General features: G+C 38.7%; 2 protein-coding genes across 3 annotated transcripts in view; one reads left to right on the forward strand and one right to left on the reverse strand.

The window, feature by feature from the left end:
* LOC107087864 (nectin-3-like protein) overlaps positions 1–4,945 on the forward strand; it is a 51,320-nt gene extending 46,375 nt beyond the window's left edge. Inside the window, exon 7 of one of the 2 annotated variants that reach the window (XM_015379670.1) lies at positions 835–4,945. In XM_015379670.1, the coding sequence (XP_015235156.1) occupies positions 835–859 (25 nt within the window). In that variant the 3' untranslated portion in view covers positions 860–4,945. The remainder of the gene's footprint in view (positions 1–834) is intronic. The other variant, XM_015379669.1, reaches the window with a different exon arrangement.
* Positions 4,946–5,447: 502 nt separating this feature from the next.
* The window catches only part of LOC107087896 (reticulon-2-like), a 16,272-nt gene continuing 4,220 nt past the window's right edge, over positions 5,448–17,499 (reverse strand). The window contains exons 2-7 of the mRNA XM_015379726.1: positions 15,005–15,212; positions 14,727–14,865; positions 10,987–11,056; positions 10,806–10,852; positions 10,655–10,713; positions 5,448–9,831 (exon numbers count right to left, since the gene is read on the reverse strand). Of these exons, the coding sequence (XP_015235212.1) occupies positions 9,729–9,831; positions 10,655–10,713; positions 10,806–10,852; positions 10,987–11,056; positions 14,727–14,865; positions 15,005–15,212 (626 nt within the window). The 3' untranslated portion in view covers positions 5,448–9,728. The remainder of the gene's footprint in view (positions 9,832–10,654; positions 10,714–10,805; positions 10,853–10,986; positions 11,057–14,726; positions 14,866–15,004; positions 15,213–17,499) is intronic.

Genomic DNA, 17,499 nt, shown 5'->3' on the forward strand with positions numbered 1-17,499 from the left:
AAGTGTTAAAAACCGAACTTCTCCTTTAAACAATGACCTCTCACACCCCCACCATGGACTGCAGGTACAGCAGATTCTGTTACAGTTTCTTCCCCACCACCATCAGGCACCTGAACTGTTGAAAAACTCTAAATCATGTGACAGACTGAATCACACTGATAACACCAAACCAAAACACTGCATATTTGCACCATATATATTTAATTCTCTGAACTTTCATATCAATGTGCTTTTTGCACCATGTTTTTTCTCCCACACTGTTTACATCCGATCACTGCTGCACTTCATGGAATGGAAATGTTCATTTCACTGCTAAGCTGCTGCTCATTTGCTGTCTGAAAGCTGTACAAAATTTAATTTTGTTTTGTATATTCTGTGTACAAACAATGACAATAAAAGTCGAAATAATAAAAAATGAATTTACAATGATGAATCAAAGCAGCGCTGCGTAACTTTTGACTTCATTATTAGCTTAATCTGAGATATATTAAGATTACTGGGGTCAGTATTTATCTCTTGGTGCACATCGATGCTACAGATGGGCTCATTCTCCCAAATGCTGGATGCAGATAAGCAGCGTAACCTGCAGGGGAGTGGGCCCTAAAGACCAGGCTGGGGGCCTCTACCCCCTCATTGCTTTCTTTCCTTTTTTTGAGTTTTGGTCAATAGATTCTCCCACATGAGCAGTGAATGTCTGCAGCTCCTCCAGTTACCATGGCTGCTTCTCAGTTAAACACCCTCCCTGCCAGGCCTCTCAGTTTAGATGTCCATCTCTGTCTGGATATGATTGGAGTTTAATATTTCTTTTTAAACCTGTTTAATTTTTGCTTCCAGGCCCGAAGAGGAGAGCAAAGGTTAGACCAGCGCCACCCCGCCGCGGCGAGACCCAGACCATCAGAACGGCAGCGCCCCCACCTGGAGTGGGTATGTCATCAGAGCGGGACGGACCGGGTTTACATCAACCATCGTGAGCACTATGTGTGACAGATCTCCTGAACACAGTCCACCAATCAGCAGCAGTGGCTCTGCCCAAGCAGCACCCAGCATATGAGCTTCACCTGATGACCGGGACACAGGAGAGGGGGGGACTGGTGGCAGCAATAGAGGGACATTTCTCACCATGCAGGCAGCTTTCATAATATTTTACTGCAGAATAAGGGGAAAGAGTTGAGCATTTAGAGGGAACAGCCTGTTCTTGATGTGAGCCGTCTCCCTGAGACGCTGAGAATGAGCAGCTCTAGACGAACAGACTGGGAAAGGAGGGAACATCCAGTACCGGGCACTAAACGTCTCACTCTTCTTATTTTGGAAACTATTCGCCTTTTATTTAGTAGAACGGATCGTTTTAATGAAAATCTGTGTTTTAATTCTTTCCCTGACTTATAAACAATAGGGGTGTTTTTCCATTAGAGTATGCTGATATAGAACCGTAGGTTTAGGATAAGTTTTCAAGCAGTCAAAAAGTTTTCATCCCCTTTGAAATGTTCTAACTTTACAAGCTCAGAACTTGGTGGATTTTTATGGGATTTCATCTGACAGACAAACACGAAGTGGCTCAGAGACGAAATTTAAATACATGATATGTGAAAAAAAAAGTATTCAGCCTTTTACTCTGCTTTCCACATCTAGAGAAGAGTTTTACCCATTCCTCTTGGTATATAGATTAACCTCAGTCCGGTTGGATCAAAGATACAAGAACAGTCTGGATTGGATTTACACATGAACTTTGCCTAGGCCAGGCTTTACAAAAAAAAAGCCTTCTGGAACAGAAACACATGTAAAACTTTCAGGGTTGGGGTTCCTGAGGACCTGCTCATTTGTAGCTCTAATCTGTGTTTACAGTGTTCGATCCTTGGTTTAAATCTCAAGTCTTTAACGGGTTTTCCCTTTGGATCGTTCCATATTTAGCTCCACCTTTCTACCAGCTTCCTGCTGAGAACAATTCATTTTATATCCCTACAGCATGATGCTGCCCCCACCATGTGTCACCCTGCGGTATTGGGTGTTAAAGCTACGCTGTGTGACTTTTAGCCTCGAGTGATGCCAGACCTGTAAATTTAGCAACTGACAGCGCTGCACTGTCACTAAATGAAGGAGTCTGTGTCAGTGGAATCTGATAGGGGAGAGTTATGGTGTTCCTGGTGAAGACTAGGCCACCTTCATCAATTAAAGGTCAGACCTGCAACTTTTTCATCCAAAACAATACAGTTTTCTAAAGTAGTACCTCCATAGAACATGTAAAGCTGCACAGAATAAAAGTTAATGTTGCTGAAGAAAAAAAAAAGCATATTAATCATGTTATGATTCCAACATTTACATAAAAGGACCCTCTACCAATAGAAAAAGTGGGTTGATGGAGCTTAGGTGTTGATGGATCATAGTAGCTCAATGATAGAGCTGAGAAATGGCCTAAGGAAAACAAAGGAAAACATCAATCAGGCTTTGGAGCCTTGGTTCTGAATTAAGGAAGCAAAGGGAAAGTTGTTGCTTTCCTTCTGAACTGCCAAGTATAGGATCAATCAGAATACCTCATATTGTAGCTCGTAGCTCCTATTCCTTTACCTTCCGCGAGGTCAACAATAAGAACTCTATCCAGGGTAGGAAAGGAGCCTTCAGCCCTACAGATGTCCTTACACATCATACACACACATGAATGGCTGAGGTCAATTTTGGACTGCAGCCTTCTGGAATGAAGCTAACTGCTGAAACTTTCTGTTATAAAACCCAAACACATGAAGCTGTGTACATGAACATGTCCCACACAGGACAGGGAATAAATAAAGGTTTTTGATAGACTCCATGGAGCGGGCTGTGCCTGAATCTCCTGTCACGCAAAAGATTGTGAGTCCATATAGCTCTCAGTGGCAGCTGGAGACATCAGGAGGTCCCTATGCTAAATGAATTGGTTCTAGAAAGCATCCTGCTTTTCTCTTGCTCCTTCCTTACTTCCTTAAATTCAGATAGGACTTATTATGGTAACAGCTGACACACTTCTACCATGGTTTAAGTGTCCTTATCGATTTGAGGTATTACGATCAAGCCTTTATGTTTAGTTTGATGTAGCAAGCATTAGCGGACCTGGCAACTGTCAGGTAAAAAGTTCCAAAGGAGAACAGGCGAGTGCGTTTTTACCCCTTACTGACAGGGAGGCATTAAACTTGTAGCTATCAGCTTTACAGCATATCCTCCACCAGAGAACCGGAGATATTATTAGGGTCAGATCTAAGAACAATTGTTAGCTAAAGCCTCTTTCCAGTTGAAATTAGCAGGTTAACGCGTGTTTTTCAAACACCGGACGGCCTGCTAACAATCAGCATCTGGCTCCATCTCCCTTCTCACTGGCTAAAAAAGTTGGCAGCTGCATGGCCAGTAACTGCATGTTTGTCTCTGCGTTGCCCTGCGATGGACTGGCGACCTGTCCTGGGTGCACCACGCCTCTCGCCCATAGACAGCGGGAGATAGGCAACAGCACCCCTCGTGACCCCACTTGGGATAAGCGTTGATAGAAAATGAATGAATAGAAATACTGTAACAACGGTTAAACTTTTTCCGCTATAAACATGTTATACAGCTTAAGAAAGCTTAGATTCTCCACAATTAACCACAAAGTTATCTCTATGGACACCATGAGCACCAAAGCACAATTAATAAAGATATAGCAGCATGTAAAATCTAAATTTTTAAAATAAAACTTTGACTTCCTACCTCTGAAACGTTCCAGAGGCTGTATTATAAATCCAGTCTTAGATTGTTTATATTCCATTTGTCCATAAGGGTCCACAGATACAAGTAATCCAGTATATTTGTAATAAAAACACTCCATAATGAGAAAATCGCCACATAAAGTCTGTTTTTACCATCAGAAAAGTTTGATCCTTTTAGCTGATGCTTTCCATCTTGCTAATCACCATAGCTTCCACAAGTAATTCATTTCAGGATTATTTTGGGGGGAATCATAAGTGCAAGAATGCCATCCATCAATTAAATCATTTTAGATGAATCTGGACACTTAATTTCGAAGAAAATCCTCTTTTTAATACCTGTAATGGTGGTTGTGCCATGTTCTGTTGTTTTTTTTTTTTTTAGATCTAATTCCCTCTTTTCAGATGTTTGCTGTTTCAGTTTTATTAATGAACAGCAATTAATCGATTTCCTTCCACTTCATTTTTTAGCTGCTATGCGTTTGTCCTTCACGCAGAATCCCTTTAAAATACGTCTAACTTGGTTCTAATGTGACACAGTGTGGTACTTTTCCAAGTAACTGTAATCGTAGTGATTTACTTGTCTAGCACTATAGGTGTGGCGACAGTAGTGAAAGGATTTATTGAAGTGAATCTTAGTTAAAGAGTTTTAATGCTGGTTGTTTTTATATTGTCCTGTGAGCCACAGACCACTGTAACAATGATTTACTCCACTGTGACGAGCTGAATCTGAGCTGTGTTCCTGTGTGACCCATTTACATGTATTAAAGTGCACATTTTTTCCCAGCTGGGTCCCTGTGTGACGCATGGAAATCACAAACACAGCAAGTTAAAAAGAGTTTAAAGAAAAAGGGGGGGATTGATTTTGAGCTGCTGTGTAACGTCAGATGGCTCTGCATGAGCGTGTTCAGTGAGCTTTTTAGGTAAACACTGACAAATGGAGGCTCTGAGTCACGATTTAAGGCAGTAAAGAGAAGCTGTCCTTGAAGAAATAGAGAGTGTGAACTGACGCAGTTTTTTGCTTTTTGTATTCTTTACTTTCTCTGGTAAAGAATAAAGATCTCAAGGTTTGCAACATAGAAGAAAAGGGACGTTTTTTTTTTTGTTTGTTTTTGATTAAACATTTTATAACAGCCGTGTAATAACAGCTAGAGGTTTGCCTGGAATCATGTTCAAAGGGTTTGAGGTGTATCATAATATGTCACCTACACCAAGATTGCCCCCTGGTGGTTAAATGTGCCATAAAACCTATAACTATGTATGAAAGGGATATTTACTTTATTTAAGGTTTAGGGGAAAATGTCTTCCCTTTATATTCCTGAAAACCAGACAATCTCTTAAAAAAAAAAACCGAACCAAAGAATTAAATAAAAAAAACAGGGCAACAGTTCATTGTTTTAAATATTTAGATCAGGGGTCTTCAACGTTTTCCCGGCCAAGGACCCCAAACTGACGGCGTGATGGAGCAGGGAACCCACTAATTTTATGTATATTGTATAAAATAGTGTTATATCAAACTGGTCCTATAGTCACTCTATTACAGATGGAGTAATGTAACGAAAGTAATTTCACCCTGGGGTGATTAAAGTATTTCTGATTTGGAGTCCTTAGGTGCCCAGCTTGAAAGAGCTCCTGTGTGTCGCTGAATGTGTGCATTGATGACTGAAAGACATCTTCTCCCTCCATTAATCTGTTTACTACAGTCTGTTGAATTCATGTTAATGTGTATTTAAAGATATTTCAATTAGTCGAAAAAATTGCAGGGGGGGAATATAAAAAAAGTCTAATCAACCAAAACCTTCTAGACCCCCATGCAGTACCTCTGTGGACCCCCTTTGGGGTCACAGACCCCCCTGTTGAGGACCTCCAATTTAGAGTGCAAAAATCCATTTGTAACTCCGGAAACCTCAGCTCTAATAGATGAAAACTAAGATCATACCTCAATATGACTAAAGTGCAACAACTTAATTTATCCATCATTTTTAAAATAAAGATTTTTTTTTTAATCAATGTTGTTCCAAGGAACCTATCATGTATGGTTTCTCTGCCACCTCATGTTTATTTATAATGAATTCATTTAGAGTTATGTCTTTACTACAGGGGCCCTTGCCCCGTTGGCCCCGTGTAGAACACACTGATGCTTGTTACACATTGGCGGCGTCATATTGAATCTACATGCATTTGGTGTTTCCAATAAAACTGCAAATTTTTACCCGTGTGCACTTTTGGCAGAATTCTGACTTCATATTAAGATTCAAACGTTTCTTTTTTTAGTAATTACTTTATGAAAATAAAAAAGTATATCTTATATCGCAATTTAGTTTAAAAATATTGAGATATTATGATTGGTCCATCCCAGCCCTAAGCTGGGGATATGGACCAATGATGTTTTATCATCATTGCAAAGTTTTTGTTGGCAGCATCTCTTTAGCAGCCATTTTTATTGTCAATATTCAATAACCTCTAACTTTAAAAGATGGTTTTCCTGCAGTTCACAGCAAAAGGATGAAAGTTAACATGACTTTCACCAAACTAAAATAACCCAAAACATAAACCTAGAAGTTCTTACGACTACATTTTTTACACTGATTTCTTTTAGTTTCAAGTTTTTACGGCTCAATGGTTTTTTAACTCATCTTTTATCATGTACAAATGGTGGATCTCTCAGTGCACAAAATGTTTATAGCAAATGACTTTTATTAGGGAGCAACATCCCAACAGGAAACAACAAACACAGTGATAACCAGTGGAAGTATTGACACAACAGTAAGGATTTCTGCAGGAGCTTTAAGCTGCTCAGTCCTTAGAAAATCATTTATTTATACATTAGCATCAATTTACCATTAACATACTTCCAGGATTTCCTGTTAATTTCATGGCAGAAAAATGTAGTTTTAAGAACTTAAGTTTAAAGCACACGAGAAAAAAATAAATGTAGAAATGCTGATGGCCAAACGGGCTGCAGATCTGGATCCAGACATCACCAGATGAGAAAACATCTGAAGGCAGAATGCACACATGCTACTGATTTCTAAGCTCGTTAAGACACTGTAGTTTGTTTGGTTTTCACATTGATTTGACGCGCTTAAGGCGGTGGTACCATCACCATGCACCGGCTCAGGGTTGGCAGCTAGCTGTCTCAGGAAAGAAAATTCCCCCTTAAAGACTGTAAAAGTAGTTTTAGCCCTTATTACCGAGAACAGTTTAGGTTACAGACTTTAGTAGGTTTTACTGTATGTTAAGGACCAACAGGAGGAGGTGCATTATTTTGAAGTATCTAAGAGCCGTCGCTGGAGTTTCAGTTTGGCTCCATAAATCCACACGGGCAGAAATGTGGGCCAAGCTCAAACAGCTTGGACAAAGAGCAGCAGTCTTTTTCACAGGAATCTGGCCTGGACTTTGACTAGGCCATCCCCAGAATTTAATCATCCTGGTGGCAGATTTTAGCAGTTTGTCCTCCTGGAAGGTGAAAATCATCCCCCAACTCAAGACTTCTGCAGCCTCCAAAAATGATTCCGCTCCGCCTGAGCTTCCCTGTCCCTGCTTAAGTAACGCATTCCTACATCATGAGATCACACCCGGTGTGTCCAAGGTTCATGTTTGGCTTCACAATGATGAACTAATTGGTGTTGGTCTGTCTCAGAAAATCCCAATAAAATACACGGAAGTTTGAAGTGGTGACAGTTAAAGATGTCTGAACAATAGACACAATTTAAGCCCTTCTTCTGGAAGGTTTCTGTGGGTTATTTTTGGAAAAGAAAAACAAATCCACTTAAACTGGTCAATGGTAAATCTCCCAGTCGAGCAGGAACTGGTCATTGAGGTTTCATCTAATACCAACTTTTCTCTGGTGTTTTTACCGAGATACTCTCTGTGAGCAGCTGCTTTACTTACTTTCACAGTAAATTAGATCTAAAGGTTTGAACAGTTGGAGAAAAGATTAAGACCAAAACTTTCTTCTAAAGAGAAAAAAAAAAACAGATTTACCTGCTCAGATTAGAGGCCATTACACTTAAATGCGTACCTTTTTTATTAGTTTTTTAGTGTATTGCCTTTTGCACAGAAAATGTTCTGAATAAAGCAAAATAGTTTATATTAAAAGATATTGATTTTATGTCTGCATGTGAAAGAGGTAAAGAGTTTCCTGCTTTTGGTTTCTCTGTGTCTTGTAAAGTGAGATTTGAAAAAATTTGAATTCAGAATTGTTCGGAAAAAAAATATTAATCTGAGGTTTTGGGAGTTTTTCTGTTTTTTTGCTCAGATTTTTTTCTCCAAATTATTTACTTCAGATTTACTTTGCACTTTACAGATCCCTCCTCTTCACTCCATACTAAAGATAGTTGAAAGCATAGTTTGAAGCAATTTTCACCAGATTTTTAAGGTCTGACTTTAACTTTTTGCCACCAGAGGCGCTACACCAGAAACTTCCAGGTTCACCAACAGAACTGCACAAGATTCTGATAAAAAAAAACTTTGGACCAGTAGATCTTAAGCCTCTTTCTCAATAAAAAAACCAGGATACACTTTTTTCAAACATGGTTGTCCTGCATTTTGCCCCTTTCCCATTGACTAAAAAAGCTGATCTAACCCTCGATGGCAGCTGCATGTCTGTTGATATCATCATGCTGGGTTAGCGCTGTTGATGTTACCAGCGCGATATAAATCAGGACAGTAAACAATGGAGAGCAACATGGAAGGAAACGGCGTAGTCAGTGTCCAATCTATTATCTGTCAGAATCCCTCTCACCATGTTTATCGAATGAGAGTTGTTTCTGCGTGTTAGATCAGACGTGACTGGCGGGGTATGTTGACTTCGATACGTTGCGTTCAATGGAATCACGTAATTTAGCATGCCGATCAGAGCCGAGGAGGTTTTAACGTGGGTCGCTTGCCGAGTTGTTTGACCTGGATAGACACGCGTCAATGAACTGTTCCCACTGCCACTGAAAGCCCATTGTTCCCCGGTTTAAACGGGTTTTTCGGCCAGTGGGAAAGGGGTATAAGAGTCCTGGAGTTCCTGGTAAAGGCGAGGAGACATTCACCTCTAGATGAAATCCTCCATCAGATAACAAAAAATATGTCTGCTAAAGGTCAGAGCTAAGTAAGCTAACAGTTGCTGTTAGCTTACTTAGCTCTGGTGTTTAAGGAAGGCACAGACTAACGGAAAGCAGCCCTTTCCCATTCAGGGACGGATCTTGCCCTCAGAGGGAGCAATAATTTGCATCTGGAGATGAAGACGGAGCTGAAAAGTCATTGAATGAGTGTGGTTTAAGCTAACATGTGTCAAAAGCTACATAGATTTGCTTTAAAAGTGACACCTTCTGGCAATCTGACTGATATACAATCTGATGGTATTAAAACTTAGCTGCTTAAATCTGTAAATCAGCATAATATTTAGCACTGACCCCTGGTCGTCAAAAAAAGGGACGTTTTTTATCTAAATAATTCAAAATATAGCGCATATAAAACTGAGAAATCTTGTTTTACGTTAGTGTTTAAAGCAAGTATAAAAAAAAAAATTAAACTGATTTAGAACCAATTCACCTGCAGAGCAGAACAATATTATTTCAAGTCTTTCTGAGGTTCCTAAAACTTAAGCTGAGAGCTTTTAAAAACTACTAGCAGTCAATTTTTTTTTAATTCTACTTGGCAAGCATTGAAGGATGTAAACAAAGAATTAGATGTGTTGTTTCAAGAACTGTTTGTATGAAAATTGTGTTTATGTAAAAAATACACCCGAATAAAAAGATAAGGATGTGTGGAAAAGTGCATGTTCTCATTCATGTGGACATTAGAGTTGCCCACAGAGAGCATCTCAGTAAATAACATTTCCCTCCTCATCCTCAGCCCCTCCTTTTCTCTGTGTGAATGGCAGCTTTGTTTCTGCTGTCGGCATCAATTAAATCTTCCTCCCATAAACAATCACGGTGGAGAGATGGAAATGAGCTGCCCCACCGGCGGCCCCACACACGATGAACCCTTCCAACATTTTCTGAATCCCAAATTCCTTTAGTGAGCAACCAGAGGTTACTTCGACTTGGACTTCTGTTTGAGCGCCGGAGGAGCTGGAGGCACCGGTTTGGAGGCCGGGGCAGAGGAGGGTCTCACCATCTGGTACAGGCCGTCAAACCTGAGAGAAGACGAGGAAAAACATACCAATAATTTAATAGCTGGTATTGAAATTATTACAGAAAGTATATGGAGTGAAGTTTGTTCCATTATGTTGCAAGCAAACAATACATTTGGTAAATGTTTAAATGTGAAAAATAAATGCGAACCAGAAATGAATCTTTGAAAAACATTTGAATCAAAAAAAGCTTTTGAGAGAAACTTTGTTGTTTTCTCTTATTTCATCTTTTTCCAATTTTAGTTTGGAAATAAAAAGTCAAGAACACTTTTTACAGATTTTATATACAAAAAATATATATATTTTGTTTTTTCAAATACTTTATTTTTTCAGATTTGAATTTTTCAAATGTATTTTTTAGGGATTTTTTTGTAAACAGGTTATATATTTCTCTCTCTAAGCTTCATGATATGCGTTCTTCTCAAATTATGTTTAACGAATCACATTTTCTTCACTTCCAGTCCAATATAAACTCGCTGTTGCTAACATCCAGCAGGCCGACAGAAGAGAAGAGAATGTGATCTATAAAATATGGAAAAAATCGTAAAACTCAATTTGAAAAAAAAGAGTAATTTGAAGAGAAGAAAGCATAGCACAATTTTAAATATTTGATAAAAAAAATAAAATATGAAAAATAGATTGAAAAACAGCAAAGTCAATGCCAAAACCATTTTTTTTATTAGTATGTTGTCAAAGGTTTATTTCTGGATTTTATTTTTGTTTTTGTTTATTCAAATTTCTATTTTAAAATGCTTTGCTTGAAATAATAATGTAATAAAATTCACTCCGTGAAATGATATTTTGTTTTTTGGAGCAGATAACTTGCAGATTTCTGATTTTCTTCATAAATGCTCTCAGTGCTCTGGCCACCTTCCTTATCCGGACCTGCCATCAGAACCAGAGGTCAGGATCCCTGAAGCTAATCTCTATCACTGGGTCAAAGATCAACTATTCGTTTAAAAAAAATAAACATTTACCTGTTGTTTTTTGTATAACAAAGGAAGAGAGAAAACTGCAATTACAGCTGCAAGCAAAAACAAAAAGTAATTAAAATCCAAATTTTCATAAAATGAAGGATGTTCAGCTATAAGACCCAGGCAGACGGCCAGCAGCAGGGCCTAGTGTTGGTTTGTTTAGGTACTGGGTGAAGTCACTTACCAGCGATGATCAGAGTCAGCCCATTGGTGGCAACGCCCACATATGTCAGCAGATAGAGTAGCAGCACAAACTGAGACACAGAGGATAAGTTTGATTAATCATAATGTGATCACAGATAAACAGCAGATGGCGCTCCAACGCCATCAGAACGCTCTTTAATTTCAAAGGAGAGGTGCATCGAGGAGAGGTTAATCAGATCAAAGTGTGTTTTGGAGATACTTTGACATGAGGGCAGACGAGCTGATAGGATGGTTCTGCTCAGCTGCAGTTTTTCAAATAGTTACATGGTTTTCTATTTATTAAATCTTAGAAATAAATCACTCAATATACTTTGAATGAACTATAGTATTTATATATAAACAAACATAAACACATAAATTAAATTGGTTATTTATCTTTAATTACATGTGACTCTAGATGACTCGCAGACACACTTTCCATTCTTCCCCATAAAACAAACGTAGTTCTCAAAAGAGCATTTATTATGTATTTGTGATGTTTAACATCAGTATAGTCCTGGAATAATTACCTACTATTTAGGGTCATATCTTCAGTTTAGGACTGAAAAAATTGTCAAATTAGGACATTCCAACTCTAAGTGTCTTTGCTGCCACCCTCTGGTTTAGAGAGGAACTGCTTGTTCTGGAGTCTGCATGGGAACAACAAACTCTGACAGGGAAGATCAGTGATTGGCTAAAGCCGGGCATACACTGAGCTATTTTTTCAATCGTTGTACACAGCTACTGCTCACACTGTACGACAAAACCGCAGGGTTTTGTCGTAAAGTGCAAGATCACAGCTCACAATGCATATTCTCACAATGTGCAACCCGACGTTGAGATGCAATCTAACTGCTCACACACTGTATGTCTAAAAACCACGTGAGACTCAGCTCCGCTGTGAGATGGCGCAAACCGGACTTGTCTATCCAGAAGCTAAACGAGCAGAAGAGGAATATAAAACTCACTAGAATGAAAAATCGTACAGTGTATGCCCGGCTTTAGAGATCACCATGATGGGGGTCCTTAGCCCTGATCGATTTAAAGCAACACACTTTTGATTAGGGATTCTAGACCTGTCATTTTAAGGTCTGGGGAGACAATGACATATTCTCCATTTCCACTAGCCCATGCTGAGTTCGTTAACCGTGCCGAGCTTGGTTCTTAAAATCATTTACACATCACGCTATATTGATTCTTTGCCTCCTATCGGATCCACGGTGCTACGGGTCTCTAGGAAGGAATTACGCAAAAAAAAGGCTGCGCCCATAACATTCAGGAACCTCTTTTCTTGAAAGCGTCCTCTGCCCAAATTTCAAAGGGAGCCTCATTCTCTGCATCCCTCCTTATCCCAGGGTGCACCACACTCTTTTGATACCATTTATTGTTAATAGGCTGAAAAGAAGTGTTGTGAACAAGTGAAGAGATCTGTGAATTACAAAGTCAGACACGCTGGAAAACCCACAAAATTAGTCAGCTGACTGTAAATAGGAGATGACACGGTCTGCTCATTCGCTCTTTGTTATCAGAGGAGCGAGCCACAGATGAATCGCGCCAAGCCCTACTGTTGAACTGGCAGTAGATTTAGCAAGGTTCTGTTGTGTCTGGTGCGGTCCAGTTGTTGCGTTCCATTTACAATCATCAGTTATCTTGGTTGCTTTGATCGGACCGTATCAAAAGGCTAGTGTAAATAGGGTTATAGTTACCAACCTAGCAATTTTTTAGCTATATGTAACTATCAACAAATCTCTGCGCTGTTGGAGACTTGGAGCTCAGAGTTCATTGTCCTCAGCAAGCAGTGAGTGCTGCTGCAAGCCCCGCCCCCCTCCAAATCCAATCAGACTCAGCACCAAATTGGCTGCAGTCTCTCCTGTGTTTCTCCACTGAAAATAAATTAGATGTGCGGAAAGCTTAACTGGTCTGGATTTAAAAGCAGGATGAAAATATATAATTCAATTTTATGTTTTTAATATAACTCTAATAACTGTTGCACTAAAATAGATCCTCCCTGCATTTCATTCATACAAAGCCTCATCCACTGTGTGTGTCCCTGTTACTTTAAGTTTGATTACATGTATGTAGTTTTGGATCAGGTAAAACATTTTAAAAAATTAAAATCTTAAACATATTCAGAGTGTTTTTATTACTTGCTTTATTTTCTTTTCTGCTACCAAAGGATTACCAACTTTGTAACCGGGCTGATGAAGCCATCTACTATAGTGACTTCAAGTTTTTGCACAGCTAATATGGAAAAGTTGGCAGCACTGAACTGTCTCTAAATGACCCAGTCTCCCTCTGTGTTCTGGTATCAGGCCAGTTTGGACCAGTAGATCTAGCAGTCATGAAGTTACTGCTAAAGAAGAGGAAACATTCACCTCTAAATGAAATCCTCCATCAGAGAACCAGAAATATGACTGATCAGCTAAGGGTCAGAGCTCACAGCAATTCTCCGTTTGGTTAACACTGGTGTTTAAGGGGAGCTCAGACTGATGTAAAGTGGTGCTCTGAGTCAAATGACCCATTCAGGGACAGATCCAAAATATGATTACAGGCACTTTTCACTGTCAGGGCCCCACATCACACCCAAGATGCACAAAATGCTTTTAAAAGGGTTAAATGATTTTAAAACAAAATATGATGGCAACTATGGTTAATAAAAGGAAAACACAGCCATGATTTATGACTGGGTGATCCTCAGAGAGCTTTTTGATTAGTTTGTCAAAGTTATTTTGAAATATGAGTTAAAAAAAAGTCACAAAAAAGAAATGGACAGCAGAAAAAAGCCGCGTCTGTCCTTCATTAATATTGGTTAATATCAAATCCTCTAATATTTATCAAATTTAGCTCATACTGGGTTAAAACTGATCAAATGTGGGCCTCTTCAGTCCAGCCTTGTTCTAGGTCAAATATTTTTAGACAGCTGCAAATGTTTGAAATGTTTGCAGATGTACAGAAGCCATTTTCTTATCCTTTTTTTTTTTCATCCTTCTGTGGTATATTTTTCTGTGTTTCTCACTTTGAAGACTAGCTAAGCTCATTACACATCTAGCTGCATGCACGTTGTTACTGAGAAGAAAAGCTGATATGGTACATATTTCTCAATAATAAAAATATAGGAGAGGAAATGTTTTTACTACCACTAGATGGCGCCAAACATTTATGAATCCAACAGTTTTGCTCTGGAATTAGCTTTTTTTTTATTAGTATCACACCTTCTTTCTTGCTCTTTTCTTTTCAATTTTTGTCATGACAACCATGTGCTTTATGTCTTAAACCAATACAAAACGGTGTATAATCTAAAGTTGTAAGTAAATTTAAATTTTTCAATTTTCTTTGCAGATAAAAATCTCCAAAATGTGATGTGCATTTTTCTTTTGCTCCCCTGAGAAAGGTTCTGTGGAGACAATTACAGCTGATCAATGCTCATCTAAAGCCTGAAATTCCTCTGATTCTTTTCTGCAAAACGTCATATTATACTGAAAATGTATGTAAATGGAAATCATGGAGTCGGATCCTCTGTCAGACGTTGGCCTGTACCTTAGTTGGATCAATTAGAGCATTTCCTTTTTGAAGGTGCAGCCAGTATTGTGCCTGCGTGTGCCTCCTCCACTTTCTGTTGTTTAAAATCTCAATAGAAACCTTTAGTTTGAGGTCCTAATGTTATCAAACATGAGTAAGATGACAATAAATATGTAAATGCAGCCCATGTCATCACCACCTTGGGGGTTACCCCTCTCAGACCTTAACAGAGTCGATCATGTTCTCGATGAAGAGAAGTCGTTTGATCTCTGTGACAGCAAACGCAATCAGCAGCACCACCTCTTCGACCAGCATCACCGTCTCCTTATCCGTCAGCGAGCTGTCATAGTCCAAATACGACCTGAGGAAACAGAGTCCCCACCACCCAAATCAGTCAGTTTAGCTCTTCAAATAAAGAGACCTTTTTTTCTTTCTGACATGGAAAGGGAGATCCGGTGAGCATGCAAAAGTAAACCAGAAATGTGGGCAGCAGAGCTCACTGGAAGGGGTGGACTCCAGGGTTCCAGCGCAGAACTTCCAGCAGTTTGTAGTAGAGACGAAGAGAAGCAGTGATGCACATGATGCCCAAGCAGACATGAGAAAGCACGGTGATGGCACTCAGCTGGAAGAGGCTGGCCAGGCCCATCACCAGCCCCGTGAAAACCACACCGGTCCACCTCATGTTCCTCCAGTACACCAGATCCATGACTGCAACACACAGAAGAAAGTGAGGTGCTGGAAACCCATTCACATCCCCACACCCACCGCCAGATACAGTATGCTGCAGCACTTAGATGAGAAGAACTAATCTTCAGATATCTTGGACAACTATTGGAGAAGTGAGGAGGACAGAAGTGAAAAAAAGAGTTCAAATTTAGGTCAGATTTGTTCATATTGTAAATTATGATTTTTCATTTTGGGGTATTAACACGTAAATACTAAACTAATCAATAATTTAAGTTAATAGAAATGCAAAAAAAAAACTTTCTTATTAAAGAGTTACAGGGAGAGAATGGGAATGTTTTAATGTGAACAAAAATTTATGTCTGAAAGGTGTAACGTCTCATTTCTTCCACAGCACGACCCTCACCATGGACAAAGCTGGACTCGTACATACACCAGACACACATCTCATCTCAGTTCTTTAGTTTTTTTCATTTTAAGAAGGAAAAATCACTAATCTAATGGAAATTGCTGCTGTAATCTTGAGCAGACCTCAGCCCTGAGCTGAATCTGGGCGTTGGTGAACACAGCTGCTGGATCCGTACTCAACAAATGTTTACACTCTGGACCGTGTCAACAAGATGACACCCCACCCAGGTGAAAAAAACTCAGCAAATAGGCAAACTTTCTGTTGCCTTTTGTAACTCTGCTTATGTCTCCTTGAAATCCGTCGGCCTCAGCAGATGGTCGCTTACAATGAGTCTGGTTCTGCTGGAAGTTTCTTCCTGTTAAAAGGGAGTTTTTCCTCTTGGTGTGAGGGATTGCCTTTTAGTCAATGAGTCGATGCAATCAACTGGTTTTCCTTAGATAGAAAACTTTGAACCAATTTCACTGTATGATTTGGTGAATTGTAAAGTGCCTTGAGATGACATGTGTTGTTAATTGTCGCTATATAAGTAAACTGCATTGAATTGAATTGAAAATACTAAAAACTAAATGGTGCTTCATTAGTGCAGGTTTGTGCAGTTAAAATTATCATTTGTGAAACTGAATTTCTTTTCTTTTTTTTTTAATAATGTGTGCTGCTGTTGTTTTAGAGATATTAAAGATGATTTTTTTTAGGCCATCCAGGTCAACTCTCCTGCATTAAGCTCCAAAATGAAGAAAAATTATATGCTTTTTCTGTGCTACCTGATTCATGCAGGTCAAATTTTGTTTTTAAGATAATTTTTAATCTCTACCGATGACATCACCATCGCAGCAGACGTTAGTGCTTGTGTTTCAGTATACATAATTGTTCCGTAACATATCCTCTGTAAATTCCTAGTCATCTGGGTCTTAGAAACCAAAAACAGACTTAATTTGGAAGGCAACCGGACTTTCTCTCACTTTTTTTTAAGACTTTTCCACAACTATCCAGGAATCTCTGTCCATTCTGTTGCCTCGCACCAGAGAAAACTAGTTGGAGTGCTGATGGATTTAAGTAGGCCAGATGACCAACTCCATGGTTACAGAACCAATTTAAGCAGGTTTGTAATTGATACTGTTATTTTTTTTTTCTAATCTCAAAATTGCATGTAAGAAGACATTTAGAATTGCATGTCTGTTAAAATGATGGTTTCAGCCAAAATACGAAATTAGATTTTCCATTTTATCTAAAAGCAATTAAATATTTTGTGTTGTATCACATTTATTTATTGCCTGCTTCACCAAACCTGACATTGATCTCATCGATGAACATTTCAACATGGGATCAAGCAAGTTTCCTTTTTTAACATTAGATGAACACATGCAAAGCTGTCGAAAGTATTCATGTTTATTACTCCAGTAGAAGTGTAAATCTTACTGTTTAAAAACACTTTAGTGGGAGTGAAAACTTAAGCTTTTTACTCCTGTAAAAGTGTAAATGTACCATTTCTAAAACTACTTAAAGTATAGAAGGAAAATTAATGCATGAAAAAATGTTAAGGACAGAAGCTTTGCTGCATTACCCTATTAAAGGAACATTTTTCTACAATTCTGGATGATAATTCCTTAGAGTTCATTTTCTTAGTTTTATAATTAATGGTAACGTTGTCAAATTTAACTTTGCATTATCTAGAAAAACTATTTATCTTGGTATGTGGTCAACAACAAGTTGGGGCAGCACAGAGTCCAACCACAAAGAAATTAATTGTCAGGATGAACCAAATTATTTAAGTTTTTTTTTTTGTATTTTTTTAAATACCAACAATGAAAATTAGCTTAATGGAACAACATCAATTAATCTATTTTTAAAATTTAAGTACAACTAACAAGTTGTCTAAAATATAATTACTCCAGCAAAGTATAG

Source organism: Cyprinodon variegatus, unplaced genomic scaffold, assembly GCF_000732505.1.
Source record: "Cyprinodon variegatus isolate N-32 unplaced genomic scaffold, C_variegatus-1.0 Scaffold198, whole genome shotgun sequence".
Taxonomy (NCBI): Eukaryota; Metazoa; Chordata; class Actinopteri; order Cyprinodontiformes; family Cyprinodontidae; genus Cyprinodon; species Cyprinodon variegatus.